Below are 24,384 nucleotides of genomic sequence, written 5' to 3' on the forward strand. Positions count from 1 at the left end.
AAAGAAAATGGGTATTCGCAGCTGGAGAAAGAGGCCTTAGCCATCGTGTTTGGAGTGAAAAAGTTTCATTAATTTCTGTATGATCGACATTTTACCATCATGAGTGGCACAAACCATTATTTGAACTGTTAAAATAAACCAAGGGAATACCAGCCATGACAGTATCACGTATTCAGCGCTGGGCGTTAACATTGTCAGCCCACGAATATGAGCTGGTCTACAAATCTGGTAGGTCAAATGCAAACGCAGATGCTTAAATCGTTTGCCACTTCTTAATTCGTCAGGCGGTAAAAATTTACCATTCCCAGAAAAGAACATTTTACTCACGGAACATCTGGACATTCTTGGATCTGTAAACCCAGAACAGATTAAGTCATGGAATTAGCGAGGCACAGTGTACTAAGATTTGTTATCCGGGGCTGGCCAGATAAAAGCCCGGAAGCAGACCTTCAACCGTTTTTTTCACAAGGCGGACAGAACTCTGTGTACATAACGGTTGTCTTCTATGGGGAGCACGTTTAATTGTACTTCCACCGGGACGTCAACAGGTGATACAGGAACTTCATGTAACTCGACAAGAGATTTATTTAATGAAAAATCTTGCAAGGAGCTATATGTGGGGGCCTAAGATGGACAATAAACTTGAAAACAAAGTACGCAGTATAGAGTGTCAACTACACCAGCGTACACCACAGGAGGCTCCGTTACATCCATGGGGAAGTCCGGGACGAACTTGAAATCGATTATGCGGGACCATACATGGGAAAATGTGGCTGGAAATCTTCCCAACTTAGGGATCGATTAGTAGTTCCAGTATTGAGAAACTACTAGAGTGCTTTGCCACTCACGATATGGTCACCCATGTTAAGCCATAATCATTCATTCTACCGGATCAGACTGTATCGGATAACGGGACTAGCTTACTAGTGGTGAATTCAAGGAATTCATAAGGCAAAATGGAATTAACCACATCTTGACTCCCCCATATCACCCGGCATCGAATGGTCAAGTAGAACGAGCTGTTCAGCTCTTCAAAGGGACTACGGCCAAGATAAAAGGTGGTTCCATTCAGGACAAGCTGAATCATATACTTTTTCAGTATAGAATCACACCACAGACAACAACAGGCTTGTCACCTGCTGAAATGTTGATGAATCGTGGACTTAAATCCAGACTGGACGTATTGCATCCAGATATTCAAGGACGCATGGAGGAGAAGCAAAATAGCAGAAGACATACCATGATCAACATGCGAAATGTCGAACTATATTGGAAAACGACAGGGTCTATGTTAGCACTCATAACAGAGGGAAGAAATGGATACCAGCAAATGTGCAGAAAAGGACAGGACCTTTGTCTTACCATGTTCTAACGCCAGACGGACAAATCTGTTTTCGACACCAGGACCAGATTCGACTTCGCACTGATATCAGCGATGACAATGCTGTAGCCGTGAAGCATCAGCATCAGGCATTGACACCAACATTGGTCGTTGTCTTTGTGATAATCACATGAAGACTAATAATGTTCCAGAGACTACACCAAACTCTGAACCAGTGCAACCTACCTTCCAGAGGCTAGGGGTGAAGCGTTATAATTCACGTGTTAGAGAGTCACTCTCTTATTTGAAAGACTATGTTCAGTGACTTTTAATTATTGAAGATGTTAAACTGTTCTTTGGTATTTGATTATGACAAAGAATTACCTATGTTTAAACTGACACTAATGATTCTACAAAGACTGTGCAGAATTAACTTAAGCGTCAGGATAGTCTAAGTATAACGCTTTACTGATTGACATGTATGTTATTTCCATATTACCAGTTGTCATTGCTAATGTTTTATTTTTTCCCATGTTACCATTTTCACTTAAGTGTAATTCTTAACTAAAGTTGAAGGATTGTAATATCGTGTATAAGCGCGTATAGCGCCACAACAGTTTATGTGCACATGTAATTTCAGCGCCCATATAGCGCGACGCTTGATCGATGTTCACTGTGAATTCAAACTTCAATGCGCCTTTTACATACAAAGCCTTGTGTGACTTTATTACAATATCACCCCATTATGCGGTAATAATAAATACTGTAACATCGCAAATAACACAAATATAATCGACGCATCCACTCGGACAGCATCAGAACTACGCAAACCGCCATTTTCGAATCACGTGACTCCATTATGCTATGGTGGACTCGCCTGTTCTTCCCAAAATAAAGAACATTGTTTTTTTTCACAATGGTTGATTATTGATTACAGTTCCTTTCTGTCCATTATTAACACATATATTACAGTTAAGAATTCCAAACAAATTGTCAATCCTCGTTTACATGGTGTACATCTCTTTGGTTTCAATCCAATCATTCCACGAGTTTAACTTTAGTCGTCCCACAAGAGGATAAGTAAATCGTCTCACTAAGGCATAAGTAAAATCGTCTCACTAAGGCATAAGTAAAATCGTCTCACATAGGCATAAGTGTATGTATATGAGTGTATGTTTTGGGTTTAACATCGTAATTTATAGCCATATGACGACGATGAGTTATTAAATGTGTGTACATATACTTGTGTTTTCTTGTGACAGGCGAGTACACGCCACCAAAGTGCTGGCGCCTCTGATGTATCATGCCGAAGACACCAGATATGACAACCCACCCACTCGCATTATGCTGACACCGGGTCAACCAGTGCTGTTTCGTTTCTTTAACCTCTTAGTGCCGACCGCCAAGGAAGGCAGCAGCAGGTATAATTTTTTAAATCTTTGGAATAATCCGAGTTTAACCCTGGGATCCCCGACTTCAAGGCGGATGTTCCGACCATTAGGCCACCGGTCAGAGAAAATTAAAGTCTTCTCACAAGGGGATAAGTAATTTCGTCTCACAAGGAGATAAGTAATGTCGTCTCACAAGGGGATAAGTAAAGTCTTCTCACAAGGGGATATGTAATGTCGTCTCACAAGGGGATAAGTAATGTCGTCTCACAAGGAGATAAGTAATGTCGTCTCACAAGGGGATAAGTAAAGTCTTCTCACAAGGGGATATGTAATGTCGTCTCACAAGGGGATAAGTACAGTCGTCTCACAAGGAGATAAGTAATGTCGTCTTACAAGGGGATAAATAAAGTCTTCTCACAAGGGGATATGTAATGTCGTCTCACAAGGGGATAAGTAATGTCGTCTCACAAGGGGATAAATAAAGTCTTCTCACAAGGGGATATGTTATGTCGTCTCACAAGGGGATAAGTAATGCGATCTCACAGTGGGTTAAGTAATGTCGTCTCACAGGGGGTTAAGTAGAATCACCTTACGAGGGGATAAGAAAAGTCTTCCAAAAGGAATAAGTGAAACTGTCTTACAAGAGGATGAATAAATTCGTCTTACAAGATGTTAAGTAACGTCGTTTCACAAGTTAAGCAACGCCCTTACACAAGGGGATAGGTAGCGTTTTCTAATAAGGGGATACAGAAAGTCGTGTTATGAAGGGGTTCGATAAAACCCCTCTAAATGGCAGAGCTTTTACAAGGCTGCAAGTGCTAAATTATATGATTTGTGTTTTGAGTCTTTTGATGTGTACAAGGAGGATCCATTTATACGCACAGTACAGGTTAATTCAAACGCGGGAACATTCATCTGTTGTGCACATTTACACCAATGGTAAGAAGTTTGGGTGAAAGGCGCCTCGTTGCTTTGAATGCACCGGTAACTTTCCCACCTGTAGAGTTTTGCCCAAGTTTTAAATCAGTAGTAAGGCATGACATTTACACGAATTATTAACACATTGATGATAAACATAACTAATTGTTTATCACGAAAGATTACACTATTCTTTAAAATGTGAAATCTGCATTTGACGTATGCATGTATGAGGCGGTTGCCTTTCTCAAATTGCAAGGCAGCCAAGAGTGTGTCAAAGATATTTCAAACACCTAATTTTTATTAAAATTACTATGTTATCACGAAAAGATTTATGTTGTTATCCACCTGGATGTATTTTATTTACTTAGATATTTAACTGATTGCGTCAAACTCAAGAATATTCCCTTTTACGACGTCGGTCAGGTTTGTGGGTGAATTGAAATCCATCCTCTTCCAATTAACCAATGAACACGCATAAACACCACTTACTTATGGAAATATTTTCATTGGGTAAATCATAACAAAGAATCACAAATTGACGCCCTTGTACAAATCAGTTCATTACTGTGCAAACACACTCACAAGTTAGATTATTAGTGTTCGCAGTGGTGCTTGTCCTTTTCGTGACTGTGGTGCTTGTCCTTTTCGTGGCTGTGGTGCTTGTCTTTTTCGTGACTGTGGTGGTGCTCCTTACATTCGTGACCATGGTGCTCGCTTTCTGTCGTGCTCTCTGGCTGGGGAAGTGATATACCGTGGAATCCACCGTCCCCACCCCCCGTGCTGTCCCTGTAACCTGAAATTCACAATGCATTTATTGTGAGTATGAATTTTGCATCATCTTCGAGTGTGTATTTTGAGCGTGTAAATCGACCGCTTTAAGTTTGTTCATGTGTAAGATAATCTTGCCAGTCCACGTGTTATAATTTTGAAGCCAACGAAGCTCATATTAGGGGAGTAATTATCCCTCGTTACATGTAATAATTGTGATAAATAAGATCACCAAACTGGATATATGAACAGTTCTAATCAAGGTTCAAGTGAGATATATATTTTGATGTAACGACCACTTATGCACTGCCGTGATATGAATGCTAATATAATTTATTCGCCTATAGCATCCCAAGCGCCTTTACCTTACCGTTGGAAATCTGTTGAATTCTTCTCTTTGAATGAATCCGTTCTAATTTCTTACTTTTTAAAAAACACTATATACTGTCTTGTTCTTTGGTGGTTTATGTTGATCGATGTTTTTAAAATTGGCCACCCAATTGATCTGGATCTTCCATTGTGGTTTAGTTTGGTAAAACGGATGTGTGGTTGGACGTCTGGATTCGTATTCCATGAGATACATGCGTTATTTGATAAATGAGCCGATGCTCTTACCGGTTTTCACTGTCAATGCATTTTCATCGGGTTTCTCTGTCATTGAATTTTAACCAATATTTCGATGTCGTGGTAGATACAGTCTTGTCACTAGTGTTAAGATTAATCGAAGGCCAGAAAGTGTGTTGCGTATCAACCAGTGTAAACGCGACACAGAATGCGACAGAATAGTGTTCTCTATGTCGCCGTGACGAATGCCATCATAAGGTATATTATTAACTTATTGGTTTTTGACGAACTGATTTACTGATTGATTGATTGACTGATTGGTGTTTAACTCTGCGTGTATTTAACAGACATATTTGCATGGGATGTTGACAAATTAACATTCATTAGAGAATTATCGGAATCAATAAATGAAATGTCGATATCGATATATAAATAATCGATATCGAAAAATATATTATCAATATCAATACAATCAACCCCGTGGTTGTACCTGGATGTCCAGTGGCCGGACCGGCAGGGGTGGACCCAGGGCTCCATTCACAATTTGGATCTCCCAACTCGGCACCGTTGGTTTTACCGTCACCATCCGAGTCCATCTGGCACAGTTGAGTTGACCATTGCTTACCCGTGTGCTTGAAATCCTTTGACGATTAAATTTTAAAATAAAATGAAAGTAACACTGTGCAGAAGTCTTCATAAATATATATACACCGGTCAACAGAAATCGTGTATAGTTTTATTTATCTATTTGTGTGATTCTTGTTTACCATCATACCCCAAGAAATGTTCTCTTATTTCTTATCAACCAATTTTATGGGCGGAGGAAATCGGAGCCCCCGAGGTAAACCACCGACCTTTGCAAAGTTAACAACGAACTTCCCCACGAGTGATATGACATATTAGTGGAAGTCAAGTGGCCTCTAGAGAGCTTCATAAAATATGAAACAGGAGCACCCCGCGCCTGTCTACTGGCACAAATGCCGTAAAACGATGATCCTATAGTTTCAAACTTTCATATTATTAATGGTATGCAAGTGAAGGACAGTTTTAACAACTTTTTGTTTCTAGAAATATATTGAGTTAGATAGGAACATTCCGAAAGTTTGCCCTAATGTATTATAGTTTTATTTCTTATTCGCGTGTCAAGACTGCTGCGTCCAGGCAATTAAACATATAAACTTGACAACTAAACACATAAACCTGACAACTAAACATATAAACCTGACAACTAAACATATAAACCTGACAACTAAACACATAAACCTGACAGACTTCATGCAAGTAAAACATCTATAATTGTAACGTCTCAACAAACAAACAAAAACCCCAAAAAGAATAAATAAATGGTGGCATAACGCAGATTACTTACGTTAAATAATACAAGACAGTCATTCTATTTGATAGAAAGCATATATTAGTAATATATTAAACAGCCTAATGGCTAGATCCATATCCTGTGTATTTTTTACCTCGAAACTAAGCAATTTTATTAATTAGACGCTTATAGCTTTACTTTGTTTAAGCTAGGTGAAATGTTCCAAATTTGATAACATATGGAACAACGCATGCAGGCAGAGGAAACTTGCTCAATGTATATCAGCATACTTTGTAAAGCCAGAAAGCTGCACCCTGTCAAGCAAGTGTTACTGCTTGGAAACTTCTGAACCTTTCAACGAGTCTATTAGCAATCTTGTGGCGCTCCGTTCACAAACCTTACCTCCCCAAAAGAATTATAACCGTCTCCATCATCGGGTGTCGTGTGACCCACGGCTTCCCAATAGGACCCCGGACTTTTGGGGTTGGGAACTTTGTGCCCATTAGGAATGCTATCCATGTACTTAGAATGGCAGCTGACATGAGCTGCCAGAAGCAAGCAGGAAAGGGCAATCAACAACATTTTACCTCACTTGTGGTGAAAGGCAAACTACTATGAGTCTCCTTTTTTGATAAGCCCTTATTTATACTGCCCAGGGCCTTTTGGGGGGTGCTCTAATTTAAGTTTCAACGCCTCTAAAAATAACAGTTAAAAGTCTAGAAGCTGCACTTATCTCTTAAATGTGTGTTGTTAGCTAGTGTGGAATTGGAGCGTCAGGTGTGCCTTGATGAATGTGCTGATATTTGACATTAATAGTTTGGTTTCGTCTAGAATATTATGACCATTTTCGGTAGCGCTATTTAGTACATGGAGGTGTGATTGTGTGTGGTTTGGATACATGGAATATCAGTACAACAGCCTAGAGTTAACTAAACTTTCCTATTGTTCCAGTTAATTTGCATTAGTGTTTCATCGGACTATTTTGTAAACGGCAGATATAAAACATAAACCCATCCTGCTAGAGTGTACTTTACACCTGGGCCCACCATGCTAGAGTACTTTACACCAGAGCCCATTCAAGTAGAGTACACCTGGCCCACCCAAGTAGAGTACATCAGGTCGACCTAAGTAGGGTACACAAGGGCCCACCCAGCTACAATACTCTACACCAAGGCCCACCCAGATAGCTTACACCCGACCCACCCAAACAGAATAAACCAGGCCCATTTAAATATACAGATGCTCCACCTAGCTAGAGAATACATTACACTTTGACCCGCCCAGCTAGAGTATACTTTAAACCAGGGTGGACGTAAGTGGAGTGTGCTTTACGCCGAGGCTCACTCTGCTAGAATAGGCTTTACAGCAGGCCAACAGATCAGAATGTTTTGTAAATCGTGTGCGATAAAAAAAGTATGAAACTATTAGTATGTCTTTGGTATGTCATTTAGAAACGGTTATAGGTGACATTTCATATATAAAGCTTTTGGATGAAGACCAGAATGACACGGTGGCTACTTTAATCTATTTCTTCAATTTGGGTTAAAAGCAACAATGGTCATAATCAATATGTGGTTTTTCTTTGTTTTCCGTTTCTTGTAAATAAGGTTCTCAGTTCGAAAAGGTCGGTGTTGTGTAGCCTATAGACCTTTCAGTACCGGTCTTATCATCTGGAGGAAAGATAATATCTGATAGGAAATACCGTAAATCCACCACATTTTCCTTTCACATGCAATCTAGATAGGGTCAGTGCAGAAGGGTGAATATTTTGTAGTGACACTGACCTGGACGAACTGGAGCGACCGCCAAGGTAATAGCAATGGCGGGGAAAGCACTACGGGAACTATCACTGGCGGAGCAAGCACTGGAGGAACCGTCACTGGCGGAAAGGGAACCGGAGGAACTGTCACTGGCGGAAAGATCACGGCAGGAATTATCACTAACGGAGAGAGCACTGCAGGAACCAACGGAGATAGGAATGGAGGGACCAGCACTGTCGGTGTGAGAGCTGTAAGGAACCATTACTGGCGGAGAGAGCACTGGAGGAACCATCAATGGCGGAGAGAAAACTGGAAGAACCATTACTGGTGGAGAAAGCACTGGAGGAGCCACTACTGGCGAATAGAGAGCGCCACAGGAGCCAACACTGTCGGAGAGAGTACTGAAGCCATCACTGTCGGATAGAGAGCACCACAGGAGCCATCACTGTCGGAGAGAGTACTGAAGCCATTACTGTCGGAGAGAGTACTGCAGGAGCCATCACAAACTGAAGGATCTATCACTGGCCGGGTGAGCACTGGAGACGCTATCAATGGCTATGTCTTAGTTATGATGAACATTTTATAAATATATTGTCTATTGAGCTGTGTCACCCATTCATGTTGCAAGAGTGTCTCCTTCATGGGCCTAGGCAAAACGGTTAAAAAGGTGAGAGCTGAAATCATGAGAGCACCTTCATTTTGGGAGGAAGTGTTGCCGGGCATTTTGGCCAAGATCGACCAGCACAAATACAATAGAATTTTTGCTGTTATTTTAGAAAGGCCCACGTGATTATCAATCACAAAATATTAGCACGTGAGACCGTTCAAAATCGGTAATACAGCTCCCACCATTTATAAAGCGTGTCGCAGTACAACTTTTTAAAACTTTAGAATCATTTTAACACTATTACTAGTACAGACACTCTTGTGTTATTTATTGAAAAGAACTCATTTAAGCTATACTCGGTAAATACAGAATATTGGACATGATCAGCGAAAATGGATTTTTGTCACTATTTAAGCAAGAGGAAAAGACAATTAACAGAACACCGGTGACTAATTTATGCATTCTTCATTCTTAACTTTCTGGGTTCTATGCAAAGCCAATTATCAGAGAAAGGCTACTGTAACACGAGGGATGTTTATTTCCTTCACTGTACGTTGAAGCCATAGTTCGTCACACGCGAGGAAGTCCGTCAGTAATTTACCCATGTGGTTTACACTGAACACTCCGGTTTCTTCACCAGAAGCAATCGCATAAGTGAAAAGTTCTTGAATTACAATGAGATAAATAAATAAATAAATTTCAATCCGTGCACAAGATGTATCACTGATATGATGTTTATTGTTTATGTGTTTATAACTGGATGAAACCTGAGTGACTCGTGTGCACCACTATCTTTTGTCAGGTACGTGACAAAACCTCCTGACCAAAAGCCATCAGCAAGACCTGGATTTGATCCTGCGACCGCACAGGTAAGGGGTTGATCGTCTGCAGTAAGAAGAATGGTTTAGGTAACTGAGTTATGCACTGATGACCCGGCCTGGTACAATTAAGTCCACTGGCTCATTTTGAAAAACCATCGCAATGTATTTATTTATTTATTTTGTTGATTGGTGTTTCATATTGTACTGAAGAATATTTCAAATACCTCATAGCTCAAACCCGCGACCATGCGCAGGTTGCTGAAAGACGAATGTACAGAGCGGCGCATACGCTGTAAGAAGTATGGGTCTGATAGCCTGAAATATCTGACCCAGTTCACTGGGATCTTCCTACCCTACATATGAATAGTCAGTTTGAGCATGGTACCGTGACTAATAGCTATTGCCTCGAGGCTGTGACGTTGATCTTTATGCTGTCAAGGTTTACGTAATGTGCTATACATGTAATGACAACACTCCATTTTGAGAATGCGAAACTCTTTCCAGTGCGTCGTGATCGCTGTAGAAGTATGTTTCTCGCGAAATCTCTTCAAATAAAAACGACGCGTGAATCCACAACTGGTAGCTGTACACTTTATTCGAGCACATATCGCAAAAACAAATCCCTTAGGCAAGCTTGCATTTTCGCGTTATCGCTCTTTTTTTTTTTATTCAAGACTCTTCTGTACAGCTAACATAAAAGATTTATTTTCAGGGAAGGTTGTAGACTAATATACGACCCTTCCGCTCGGAGAAGGAGCAAAATAGCCTGCGACAAATCATACTTCACAATGTATCTCCTGCTCATGTGCGACTCGAGTCGGAGTTACATGTTTGCAACTAATAAAAAACTCTTCAATCAACTTCAATCAATTAACATGGGCACGAGATGAATGCCTCTCACGAAAGTACCTTTCAGTGCGATAATCTAAAAAAAGAATACCAAATTCACTCTCATATGCATGTGAGTTCATTATTGCACAGATACACTCACAAGCTGAGTTCTTCGTGACAGTAGGCCAACTAGTCGTGATGCTTGTCCTTTTCGTGACTGTGGTGCTTGTCCTTTTCGTGGCTGTGGTGCTTGTCTTTTTCGTGACTGTGGTGGTGCTCCTTACATTCGTGAGGCTCGCCTTCTGTCGCGCTCTCTGGCTGGGGAAGGGATATACCATGGAACGCACCGTTCCCACCCCCTGTGTTGTCCTTGTAGGCTGAAATTCAACACAACGTCAAGATTATTAAATGTCTATGAGTTCTTTACATATAATAAGTTGAACGCTTTAAGGTTGTCTATGTGTATCTTATTGTAATGTGTGCGGTTGCAGTGAGTTCAAGTCCAGCTCATGCTCGATTCCTCTCAGGTTGTATGTGAGGAGGTCTGTTTGCAGCCTGCAGATGGTCGTTGGTTTCCCTCAGACTCTGCGCGATTTCTTCCCACCATATAATGTAGACTGCTGTCGTATAAGTCAAATATTCTTGAGTACGGAGTATAGAACACTAAATATATAAACTGTGTGGTGTGATTGGAGAGTCTGGTCTTGGAAACCAGCGTATCTTAGTCGTACCACTATGAAGCTTGCCAAGATCAGATGAGTAGAGAGTATGCCTGAGTAGAGAATATGCCTGAGTAGAGAGTATGCCTGAGTAGAGAGTATGCCTGAGTAGAGAATATGCCTTTCGTTACATTCGACTGCAACAGTTTAGTATACCATGTCCTTTATATACGATTCCCAAACGAGTCCCTGAGTTTACTGAGTTACAAAGTCAGTAAGCCTGAACGAAATGCTTTCTTCATCGCTAAATATTTCGACTTTGTGGTAGATACAGCATTTGCCGGTAGTTTTAAGCTTAAGCAAATATCACGATGTGCACTTTCAGGTATATTTAATCTTCAGCTTAAGGGAATATCATGATGTGTACTTTCAGGTATATTTAATCTTCAGCTTAAGGGAATATCATGATGTGTACTTTCAGGTATATTTAGTCTTCAGCATAAGTGGATATCAAGATATGTATTTTTCAGGTATATTTAGTCTTCAGCATAAGTGGATATCAAGATATGTATTTTTCAGGTATATTTAGTCTTCAGCATAAGTGGATATCAAGATATGTATTTTTCAGGTATATTTAGTCTTCAGCATAAGTGGATATCAAGATATGTATTTTTCAGGTATATTTAGTCTTCAGCATAAGTGGATATCAAGATACGTAGTTTTCAGGTATATTTAGTCTTCAGCATAAGTGGATATCAAGATATGTAGTTTTCAGGTATATTTAGTCTTCAGCATAAGTGGATATCAAGATACATAGTTTTCAGGTATATTTATTCTTCAGCATAAGTGGATATCAAGATACATAGTTTTCAGGTATATTTAGTCTTCAGCATAAGTGGATATCAAGATACGTAGTTTTCAGGTATATTTAGTCTTCAGCTAAGCGGATGTCATGATGTGTATTTTTCAGGTATATTTAGTCTTCGGCTTAGGCGAACATCATGATGTGTATTTTCAGGGGTTTTTTTTGTTAGTTTAAGCGAATATCATGATGTGTATTTTTCAGGGTTTTTTTTTGTTTTGTTTTTTTGTTAGTTTAAGCGAATATCATGATGTGTATTAAGCGCGGCGCAATGACCCAGAAGCGCATGAGTTCAAGTCCAGCTCATGCTGATTTCCTCTCCGGCTGTACACAGCAGCCTGTGGATGGTCGTGGGTTTCCCCCGGGCTCTGTCGGCTTCCTCCCACCATAATGCTGGCCACCGCCGTACAAGTGAAATATTCTTGAGTACGGCGGAAAACACCAATCAAATAAATAAATCAAATAAGAATATCATAATGTCTGTTCAGGTATAGGCTATTTCTGTACATACAACTGCATTGTATGTACATTGATTGTACCTGGATGTCCAGTTGCTGGACCGGCAGGGGTGGACCCAGGGCGCCATTCACAATTTGGATCTCCTAACTCGGCACCGTTGGTTTTGCCGTCACCATCTGAATCCATCTGACACAGCTGAGTTGACCATCTGTCACCCGCATGCTTGAAATCCTTTTTAATAACGATAGAAGTGTCAGATAAATTGAAAGTACCTATGCGTCAGTCAAAAACCATCGGTAAGTGCTACATTATAAGTTTATAACTTCATGTAGTTATCAACCTTCTTGTGTCCACAAACTCTTTAAGCCAGGTGGAATAATTTCGAAAGCTGGAGAGATATATAGTGGCTTTGATTTGCTTTTGTTTTAAACTTAAACGTTTACTTGCGTATAGACGGCTTCAGCTCAAATCACTGATCTGCCTAGTATTGAAGGAATAAAATAATTTTAGGCATTGCATAAGGCAGCTTATTTATGTTAAGATAGGACAAAAGAGACGTTCTATATGATACCAACCATGTACAATAATATATTACAAGATACATCGAAAGGTACTATAAAACAAAGAGTATGGTTTTAAAGAAAACGAAGAAAAATGTGCTAAACTGGCTAGACTTTTTTCATTTATCAGGCATAAAGTCTTTATATTTCCTAATAAGCCCTCTATTTTATTCACATTTCCGTCCATGATCGGAAATATTCGGAAATGACGTCACTGATTAACGTACAGGGAACACAAAACCATCTTAACGCCCAAAATTCGGGCTAAACAAATCTCTCCAACAAAACTGTGTTGACAACTTTTATAGTTGAGCTCACCACACAGCAGGACAACTGTAAAACCATATTTACGCCTCAAGAAGACAACTGAGTAGCTTTCTGTAATTCTATATGTTGGAATACATCATGGACTCCATATAAAGAAATAACAACCAAACGTTCCACGCATCATGTAAACAACCTTTTCGATAAAGACGTCGATGGTGTGTCTTAAAACCAAAAGTTAGCCACTTCATTATCTAAACGTTTATGGGTTTACGTTGTAAAAACTAACTGCAGTCTTCTGAATTTCAACTCATATGTACAAGTAGGCAAAATAAAGGAGACATGACCAATGAACATCAGTATGAGTCACTGTGAGAGAAAGCTGGAAACTGTGAAGAGTTAAGAATAACCGAACGGTGTATGGAAACAGAAGTTTATTATTTATTTCCTTCCATTTAGTTGAAAATTGAATCTTACCTCTCCAAATTGATTTAAACCGTCGCCATCATCAGGTGTCGTGTGACCCGAAGCCTCCCAATAGGACCCCGGACTTTTGGGGTTGGGAACTTTGTGCCCATTAGGAATGCTATCCATGTACTTAGAATGGCAGCTGACATGAGCTGCCAGAAGCAAGCAGGAAAGAGCAACCAACAACATCTTGTCTCACGTGAACGCCGAACTTCTGCGAGTCTCTTAGATAAGACCTTATTTATACTGCCCAGTTTGGGAGTTTGGGGGTGTTCTGTTTTAGGTTTGAAAGCTTCTAAAAATAACGGTTAAAAGTCTGGAAGCTGCACTTATCTGGTACATGCGCGTCGATTACCTGCTGTGCAGACTGAAGCGACAGGTGCGATTTGACATTTGACAGTTTGACATCGCTGACAACGGGATCAGTTTCAATAACGCTGTTTCGGAATAGAAAGATACCCTAAAATCTTTTGGATTAGATGCTTTAGTAAATCATTGCTGAAACATGGAGATATTGTTGTGAGGTTTGGGGACTTTTTAAGGCACAATAGAGGAGTCGATTGGGGTTAGGCAAAATACATGGACTTTAGAACTGTGATTTGCAATTCCCGTTTACTACCAGACATGGATGGACACCAGATGGTTAGGATTAACGTTGCATTTATGCCTTATGTCTTGCGTGAATTATAATTTGATTTTCGCATAATTACATGAAAAATTCCCCAGGATTTTTGTCAGAGATGGACTAGCCAGTGGGGGCAGCGTAATTTGTGTTTTCACCAACCATATACTTTTTTATATATTTGTTTTATCTCGAGATCATTGCAAACAAAGGAAAGACATTCTATGATAAAAGAAACGTCAGCACAGAAACAGCAAATCGAGGAACAGAGAACACATGAGAAGAGTATAATATCCAGAGCTATATAGTTGGCGGTTTAGGTTAATTATCTGTACGTTAACGTGTGAAAGACTTCAATGTTAATTCGCCGTTGTCTACAACTCCATAATATACCAATTTCAAATCTAGCGGTTGTCCATCGCAATATATCACCGTCATTCATTGAAGTCAATACAAAAACCTCCTAAAGAATTAAACGACAAAAGTAAAGAAGTAATCATCTAAAATAAGACAATAATTTGTAGAACAAATAATGTTAATACGAGTACTTTGGTTCTTCAGGTGAAAGCTGTACATATGTACAATGTGAGTGATAAAGGATCGATGGCACAACACCATCGTTTCATGGCAATGTGCAACAGCTTCGTGCCATCAAACTCCGTCACAAAAACAGCGATGGCGATGACACGACGGTATGAGGCGATGGTACGAAGAGGTGGTGCCTTGACACTGAGCGATAACACTAGGACACGAAACAATGAAACGATGGTACTAAGCGATGATAAGATGACAGGAACTGATTGCACAATGTGTCGTCATGGCGCCATCGCTTTGCGCTATCGTCCCATAACAATTGCGGTCAAGTGAGCGGGCTGTGAGTTCTAGTTCAGCTCATGCTGGCTTCCTCTCCATCTTACATCGGAAGGTCTGACAGCAACCTACGGATGGTCGTGGAATTCCTTTGGGCTGTGCGCGGTTTTTACCCGCCGTAATGCTAGCCTCTGTCATATAAGTGAAATATGCTTGAGTAAGGCCTAAAACACCAATCAAATAAACAACATCGTACCATAGCTTTGTACCATCGTCCCCTCATTTCGCGCCATTGTATCATCTGTGTTTTGACAGCCATGGTATTTATGGAACATTCTGGTATTTCGTTTCTAATCCTCGGGAGATGAAACACTGAAAATGTCCACAGGGTCTTTTGACACAGTCAAAGGCAATCATTCACTCAACAAGATCCTGCAGCTGGGGTTCTGCGAGACAACTAGGGTGAAGGCCTCCTGTTAAATAATTATGTCATGAAGTGAAGTTATATAAAATTCATAAATTATGCTTTATTTATATAATATATAGTTTATTTCTATGATGTACAATTCAATTTTAATTACAATCAAAATAAAAAAAATATTACCACATTTGGAATCGGAAAATGTATAATATCAGTGAATAGTGAAAAGTCTTTTTTTTTTCGTTTTCTTTGGGACAAAACAAATACTGTCAGTGCAAAAAGTTCGTTGTTGTATGCGACAAACCTTTCAGCACTGGTCTTATCATCGGACCAGTAGATATTCTATTGCAGGAAATACTGCTATTAGATAACAATCCCTTCATATGTAATCTAACAGTCCTGGATACACAGGAAAAGTGCAGAAGGGTGAATATTTTGTGTTCTTACTGACGGGGAACTAAAGGAACAATCAATGGCAGAGCAAGTACTGGAGGCAGTGTCACTGGCGGGATGAGCACTGGAGGAACAATCGATGGAAGGGTGAGCACTGGAGGAACAATCGATGGAAGGGTGAGCACTAGAGGAACCACTACTGGTAGAGCGAGCACGAGGAACCATCACAGGCACGTGCACTTTAAGAACAATTAATGGAAGGTGAGCACTGTTGGAACTATCACTGGTGGAGCGAGCACTGGAGATACAATTAATGGCTGCGGAGGAGAAATAACGGGCAAGAGATCACTGAAGGAACCGTCAATGGTGGAATCATCGCTGAAGGAGAGCACTAGAGGAACCATCACTGGCAGAGAGGGCACTAGAGGAACCATCACTGGTGGGGCAAGAACTGGAGGGACCACAACAGTCGTAAAAGAACTGGAGGAACCATCATTGGCGGAGAGAGCACTGAAAAATCCGTCACTGACGTGGCGAGCTCTAGAGGAACAGTCACTAGCGAGGTGAGCTCAGGAGACCCGTCACTGGCAGAGCAAGCACTAAAACATCCGCCAAGGGAGGGTCGAGCACTAGAGGAACACGGTCAATGTGGAGAAGACACTGACAGCAAATCAGTGGCGCCGTCACCACTGCATAGTGGAACCACCAACTGCGGGGTGATCCCTGTCAGACTCATTGCCACAACCAATATGGAATCACCAGTTTGGATTCGTCTTCTTTTAAGATTTTATTCCTTTTTCATTTCTTTACGAAAGCATCGGTCCGACATACTCGTACCGGTTTTCAATTTTCAGACATGGCCCGACTCAGGTGGAAGCTGAAGTGCTTGCCCAATTCTTACATGCATGCATATATGTCTGTCACAAAAGAGCCACATCATAGCATCTGTATATACGCCTATACTAGAGACAGATATACAACATATATTGTAATTCAGGTACCAAAGGCACACATGACATCACTTGATAAACCCAGGCCATGAAAAGGGTCATTTTAATAGACAGGGGCACATCAAAAAGTTTGATGGGAAGTTTTATTCTTCTTCGTTTCTCCAAATACAGATTCCAAATGTTACCTCCGAACTTAGGTACTCCAGTGATTGACAAGTCATCTGGGCCAAACTGCAACATTTCAGTGCTTATTCTTTTAAGTCATTTCTTGACACATTTCATAACATGTCCAATTTAGGTCAAAATGTCTTCAGACCTCGGCCATGAGACCATGGCTTATTCAATACGAAATTTACATTATGATTGGTCTTTCTTTGTAGGCCTATGCAGATATAACACATAGGCAAACATGCTTATTTTGTTTGATTGGTGTTTCACGCCGTACTCAAGAATATTTAATTTGTATGACGGCGGCCAGCATTTTGGTGGGAGGAAACCGGGTAGAGCCCGGTGGAAACCCACGACCATCCACAGGCTGCTGGCAAACCTTACCACGTATGCCCGGAGAGGAAGCCAGCATGGGCTGTCCAATGACCATCCGCAAGTTGCTGGCAGACTAACACCGGCTGATAAACACACGCTAAAGCATTACCACATGGCATTTTGTTTCCCATGGAATTCTGATATGAAGTCCGCAACCACGCTATTAAAACTGGTACATGTACCAAGTTATGAACCCTGGTATATAAACCGTCTGTAAACCGTACTTTTTCATTGTAAATTTACATAAAAGAGTGGCAATGTTGTCCACTGCATAAACCCCCTTTTCTGTAGGGAACACTAGTATAGCGAATTTAATGACTTCGTTGACCTTTCCCTCTCCCTAAATGTACACCAGACAACCATTTGCGCTCGACAGACGGCAAATTTACCAACAACCGGCATGCATTTGCATCGAGGATAAGTCTGTGGAATCGATGTTAATTGGCATGCAGTACCCTTTCCCTAGTGCGCCATCAACGTTTGCGTGGCAGTTGTACGTGTTGAACTTCAATGTGGTAATGTTTGGCATTGAGAAGATTCGTCCTATCCTTCATTCTTGTCGAAAGCTTGTTACCTGATGACGGAAACTGTGAGTGTAGATTTTTCTAAATTAGTAGATTTTTGCAGCAATGGCGTATAGGATTTCTCTTTGTGATAAAATGTTTGCCAATGGTTGCGTTGGCAGCGGCCAGTCACTGATATGGTTTGGATCCACGTGGTCAAAAACGGCAGCGCTGAGTGAGTAAGCAGTGACCAGTCACTAATATGGTTTTGATACACTTGGCCGTCAAAAATTTCAACGCTGACTGATTAAGCAGTGGCTAAGCGCTAATGTAGTTTGGATACACTTGGTCAAAAATGACAGCGCTGACTGAGTAACCAGTGGCCAATCACTGATGTGTGATTAGAATGGCAGTGCTGACTGATTAAGTAGTGGCCAAGCGCCAGTATGGTTTGGATACACTTGGTCAAATATTGCAGCGCTGACTGAGTAAGCGGTGGCCAATCACTGATGTGGTTTTGATACACCTGGCCAAAAATGGTTACTCTCACTGAGTAAGCAGTGGTCAGTCACCGATATGGTTTAGATATACACTGAAAACATGGGTTTTATAGGGGGGGTGGAAAGCCCGGGGTAAACCATCGAGCTTTGGCTGGTTTCTGATAAACTTTCGTAAGTGTGAAGAACATACATGTACGCCATATTGGTGGAAGGCAAATAGCCTTCAACGAACGCCAGACTGCGCAAATGGCCACACGAGCGTCGCCAATTGCTTATCGCACACCTACTATGTCGTAGCAGTTGAAGGACACAAGTGTCTTAATCACTTGTGAGTACAAGCTTAGAACATATCCTCTTAATAAAATTGTGCGCTTTAAAAACGAAAGAAGAAACCAATGTATAAGGTGCAAAAAACACGGTTTTATTACATAATAAAGCACACGTGTAAAAAAAGGACAAAATTATTGGAAGTTATAAAAATAATACATCCTGTCCTTCAAGTATATATAATGATCTTAACAAACTGTCCTTTTTTAGTAATACTGATTTATAAGGCTGAGTCAAGCTCCTTGACGAAGCTACCTTTATTGCAGTGGACTTACACAATAAACATTCTATGTAAGAAAGACATTTTCTGGAACTCATAGAGCCAACATTTATACTTACTTTACCCTTACCAGAAACAAACACGTAACAAAACGAAAACAATTACAAGGTAAATATGCTTTCACAGCTCAGTTCAGTTCAGTTTAATAACCATTAAAGGACCATTTGTAAACAGTTGAAAAACCTCCAAAGGCCATCCAGTCTACAATGCTCAAAATTCAAATTACCAACAGACCCAAGATGACTACATCCAATCCCTGCCAGATCATTTTTAAACTTTAAAATGTGTTTTTCTCTCCGGTAGTTCGTTGACAGGAACTCTGAAATTATGTTCTCTGGGATGAAGTATAGGATAGACCTGATCGGTGTGTTGATTGAGGGATCGGACATTGCGATGGAAAGCCTGGATTGGGATCATGCCTTTGTAGCTGGAAAACCCAAAACATATGTGCCATTCATTCTTCAAAAAGGCCATACAATTAATACAACAGGATACACAATCACTTTGGTGAAAGAAATCACATTTGCGTGTGTATATGACAATACCAACAAGAAAGAGAGTTCCTAGAATTTGATTTCCCTTCCAGTGAATATGGTCAAAGTTCTTTTCTACAAAAGGCAATAAAGCTGTCAATAAACAATGAAGCATACAATGTTAAGATGAAAATTGATTAACCAAAACAAAAGGTGTTTCTACAAATGCTCTTATCATCAATGGCTAAAGCAACATACAATACAGAGATCAAAACCCATGATGAAAAAAGCTGTTTCTTCCCATCGCATACCACCGAGAAACCAAAGTAACATACAGTGTAATGACCATAGATCAATTATCAAAGAACTACCAATACATGATTTGTGTCATATGTTAATACATGCATGAGAAATTATACTTGATTTGCTAATTAGGAAAGGCTGTGCTGGCCAAATAAAAGCCCTAGAATACAACCACATAATCACTTGAGGAGTACACACAATCCAAGCACATCAAATGAGACAAAATGGTCAAGCATCCACAAAAGTACCATACCACAAGTCACCAGAACCATGATATCACAAAGTTAAACTTTTATATAGACATATATATATATATATATATATATAAACTTAGCTAGACATTTCTCCAACAAATCTGCCACATGACCAAACTGACAATGAAATTCAACGCAAAATTAATCGTGAGATGAGTATCCTCACATATAAACCACAAAAACAACACTTGCAAAGAGAGAAAAACATGACTTCATCACAGCATTTTTAGAGTGGAAACTCTTGTTGAACTCTGACATGTAACTGTCCATTTAGAACTCTCTCAGCCACATATTTGTCCATTGCTTTGTTTGACAGTCGATTGTTTCGGTTTTCGTTCATAGAGTAATCAGCATTGTCACAATTTTCCGCATACAAAACCTTATAAACCCTGTCAACATGTGGACTCAAATGAGCTCTATTTCGAAAGCGATTTTTGAAGCCTTCATCATTCACGCGAAACTTGTCCAGTCTGAAACAGTGGTAAAAAAAAAAAAACAAACTAAAAAAGAGCATTCTCTGGGATATTTCTACTTTTGTTTACATTAAACTAAGTAAGACTGTCAATATTAGCATCCAAGTATTTGCCACACTTGATTCTTACATTTCAATTTCTTCTACATTTGACTGAAAAACTTTACAGTAAAAAGCAAAAAATGGGGCATCTCTTTGAGTCAGGAGAATAACTGGAATATTTAAGCTTAATTATTTCAAATGATGCACATTACAAGTAAGCATTATTTGATTACAGGAGAGTGACACATCAACAATATGTTATATCAGGTTACAAATTAAAGTGCAATTACAATTTTAAGTAAAAAAAAGGGGGGGGCCTACATGTTACTGAGTGGCATCACTAGGATTGACCACTCTCAGGGCATTAGGGTACATGATGCGATATATTGGATTAACATGTATTGGGGGTTCCTTCTCATCTTTGCGAATTCTAAACTTGAAGTTTGGGTCGTGTGTGATCTCACTGAAAATGAGAGCGTCGTCCATGATGTCAGGTTTCAAACCAGGTCTGGAAAAAGAGTGTAGAAACCAGAATTACTGAAGTTTTGAGTGAAGGCCTTTAAGTTATAAACAGCCTAAAACATTTTTGAAATTTTTGTCAGATTCTTGGATGTGTTCAAACCTGCTCAAAGGCATGTATATATAAATGCTTCCTAAATGTACTTTATTCAGAACTTTAATTCCTTTGAAACTAATCATGGTTTCACAAAGTGGACACATGGAAAAAAGAAAAACTTGAATATTTAATTGTGATAAATGCTAACAAAAATGATCAGATGCAAATTGATGGACAGAGAAAAAGTACCACAATCACTGTAATGTGGATGAATTTGTGCAATACATCGCAATCAACAACTTGATGTAAAGTAACTTCAGATGAAGTCATCAAAGACTTTGGCAAATCATCTTCCCAAAAGTACTGGAACTCCATGAACTATAGTGATATAAATGTAACTCAAGCAAAGGAATATAAGCCTTTGCACTGTAACCAAACCAACTGTCTGTACACACGAAAAAAGGTGCTCAATAACCCCTTAAGAATTCCAATTTCCTTAAGTATGTGTTCATAACATCTATACTGGACAAAGCTACGAAAGCTATATCAATCTGAGCCAAGAAAAGAAACCAACAACAACTCCACCCACAAACAGAACAAAGACTGACTTTCAAAGACACAGAGAAAAGACTGCCCCTGATGATCAGGATAAATGGCATGAAGATGTGTACATGTGGCACTTTGAGGGACTCAAATATCGTCACATGCACTGATTGAATGATGTGATGCAGCCTACTGTAGTGTTCTTGATAATGAACTGAAAGGGATATCTAGTGTTGTGTAAAGAATAATACAAAAGATGAAACATTTAATGTCCAGGGCCCAATTTCACAAATCTCTCTTAATGTTATCAGCTTGCAACTACCATCATGATGTAATGCCTACAGTACTGGTTGCTGTGGTAGTTAAGTGAAGGTCATGTTAAGAGTGCTTTGTGAAACCGGGCCCTGGTTATAAAATTGCAAGAGATAATTATTAAGGATCAATTATGTACCAAATATGTTGAATATATGACGATAAACCTTCTGCTATATTAGTATTAATTATCCTATGGACATCATACTAAACCAGGTAATTTATGTTTCTGACAAGCGATTTGTTATTATTTATATTTTGATTTTAGAATTAATGTATGAATGAGTTAAAGTGACAGAAGTGTATGGTTATCATGTTTTATGCACACATTTATCAGTGCATTGTTGAGTGGTTTATGAAAAGATTTGTTCACAGTGTAGAATGTAAACTAAATATCAGGCACAAATGTAAGAATGTGTTAGAAAAGAAGTCAGTTGCTGTTGAGGTGTGCACCACCGAGAAAACTGCGAAGCTAAATTAATTTTAATTATATTGCATTATTTATTATTTTGATCAATAAGTCTGGATGTAAATAATGTTATTATTAGTGTTAAAAGACGGCAGTGAATATGCATTAGATTTTTTACATACATGTGGTTAACATGAGAAGGTACAAAGTATATTTGAGCACATTAATTTACACCCATCGAAAAGTAGAAGAGGGAGGAATCTATTAGTAAGATGCTCGTCAAGTGTAAATTGAAAACTGAGAAGTGGTGGTCTATTGCTTATAAATTTGTATTTTTTCCTCTGACAAAAAAAGTAACGAGCTTAGAGTTTAAAGGTTCTACAGTGAACTTTCGCTAAAAAAAAATATATTTATTCATCTGACATGAAGTAGAAAATTTAGCTGTAAATAACACCTTGTATGATTATTTGAAAAGTGAGGTGATGTATGTGATAGTTAACATGCTGGTTACATTTGAGAAGGAAACCTGTTGAAAACTCACCTGTTAGTTCCGTAGGTGTCAGTCTGTACAGGAGGGTTTAAGCTGTGTGCTGGAAGAGCGGGGCCGGGCTCAAAAATACCCTGCAATTTCATTGAAATTGCAATATATGAAGATAAAATATAAAAATGGTAAACAATATATGTCTGTATCTTCAAACAGCAAAAATTTAAATCTTGTATTCAGCACCTGATAATTTAATCATGAAATGGAATTGGAATAAAAATTGAAGTTGACGAGGTATCATCAGTAAAAGTGAGCATGTATTCATTTTGAATGGAGCTACCATGTAAAGTATCAATAGCCCATAGTCTTTTCTTATGCAAATTACCTGCCGTTCAGCCTCCATGCGAATTGCTGCTTCCTTTTTCCGCTCCAAAATCCTCTGTTTGCGAAGGGCTTCTTGGTGATATGCTGTAGCCATGCTGATTTAATCGATCTCGCTGCAACCCCGCGACTGACGTTCCGCCCTCGATCCCTCAGGCCCTATTCCCCAAAAACGAAACCCAATGCGGTTGCTAGGGGATACCACGGGCATGCGTATAAACCAACAAATTTTCTCACTCGTACATTTCCTGATTCAATCGACCTTGTAGGAGTAGCACTGGGCAGCCGCCATCCATGAGGAGAACGTCCACGAGGAGAACGGACATCCATGAGCAGAACGGAACAAGTAACTTGTTCGTTTACGAATAATTGGGCAAGGTACGAGACTATAGGCCTGTATATTTATATAGGCCTATAGCCGAGCAGATAAATTCTCAACACTTTAAACCCCTTATTATCCGAAAACACAGACATTACTGTAACCCTGAAGACCTTCTCTAATGTGTCATTGTTAATTAGTAACCTAATAGTCCTCCATCACTAACTTAAAGAAAAAATATTAAAGATCCACGAGGAGGACCTTGCCTAGTTCACCTCCCCATAGGTATAAAGTATAACATCCACGAGGAGGACGGTGGCTAATTTACCTTCCTACTGGCATAAGATACAACATCGACAAGAAGGACAGTGGCTAATTTACCTTCCTCCAGGTAAAAGGTACAACATCCACGAGGAGGACGGTTGCTAATGTACCCTCATATAGGTATAAAGTACAACATCCACGAGGAGGACGGTGGGTAATTTACCTTCCTATAGCCGTAAAGTACAATATCCACGAGGAGGACGGTTGTTAGTTTACCTTCCTATAGGTATCAGGTAGAACCTCCACGAGGAGGACGGTGGCTACTTTACCTTACTGCAGGTATCAGGTACAACATCCATGAGGAGGACGGTGGCTAATTTACCTTCATATAGGTATAAAGTACAACATCCATAAGGAGGACGGTGGCTAATTTACCTCCATGTAGGTATAAGGTACAACATCCACGAGGAGGACGGTGGCTAATTTACCTCCATGTAGGTATAAGGTACAACATCCACGAGGTGGACGGTGGCTAATTTACCTTCATATAGGTATAAAGTACAACATCCACGAGGAGGACGGTGGCTAATTTACCTTCCTTTAGCCATAAAGTACAACATCCACGAGGAGGACGGTGGCTAATTTACCTTCC

At 39.8% G+C, this 24,384-nt stretch overlaps 2 protein-coding genes across 3 annotated transcripts; both read right to left on the minus strand.

Moving 5' to 3' along the window:
- Positions 1 to 4,226: 4,226 nt before the first annotated feature.
- Positions 4,227 to 8,302, minus strand: LOC135481885 (homeobox protein OTX1-like). Its single transcript, XM_064761651.1, has 4 exons — positions 8,065 to 8,302; positions 6,683 to 6,825; positions 5,456 to 5,561; positions 4,227 to 4,426 (listed from the first exon to the last, which is right to left on the minus strand). Exons 1-4 carry the CDS (start codon positions 8,300 to 8,302, stop codon positions 4,227 to 4,229), a joined length of 687 nt encoding a protein of 228 aa, XP_064617721.1.
- Positions 8,303 to 19,052: 10,750 nt separating this feature from the next.
- On the minus strand, positions 19,053 to 23,304 carry LOC135461536 (uncharacterized). Of its 2 annotated transcripts, XM_064738674.1 has the most exons (4): positions 23,154 to 23,304; positions 22,826 to 22,905; positions 20,786 to 20,972; positions 20,284 to 20,420 (listed from the first exon to the last, which is right to left on the minus strand). In XM_064738674.1, the coding sequence occupies exons 1-3, from the start codon at positions 23,244 to 23,246 to the stop codon at positions 20,789 to 20,791; spliced, it is 357 nt and encodes a 118-aa protein (XP_064594744.1). In that variant the 5' UTR covers positions 23,247 to 23,304; the 3' UTR covers positions 20,284 to 20,420; positions 20,786 to 20,788. The 2 variants fall into 2 exon arrangements, with proteins under 2 accessions (XP_064594745.1, XP_064594744.1); XM_064738675.1 differs by lacking the exons at positions 20,284 to 20,420; positions 20,786 to 20,972 and adding an exon at positions 19,053 to 19,347.
- Positions 23,305 to 24,384: the final 1,080 nt, after the last annotated feature.

The sequence above is a fragment of the Liolophura sinensis genome, chromosome 1 (assembly GCF_032854445.1).
Source record: "Liolophura sinensis isolate JHLJ2023 chromosome 1, CUHK_Ljap_v2, whole genome shotgun sequence".
NCBI classification, from domain to species: domain Eukaryota; kingdom Metazoa; phylum Mollusca; class Polyplacophora; order Chitonida; family Chitonidae; genus Liolophura; species Liolophura sinensis.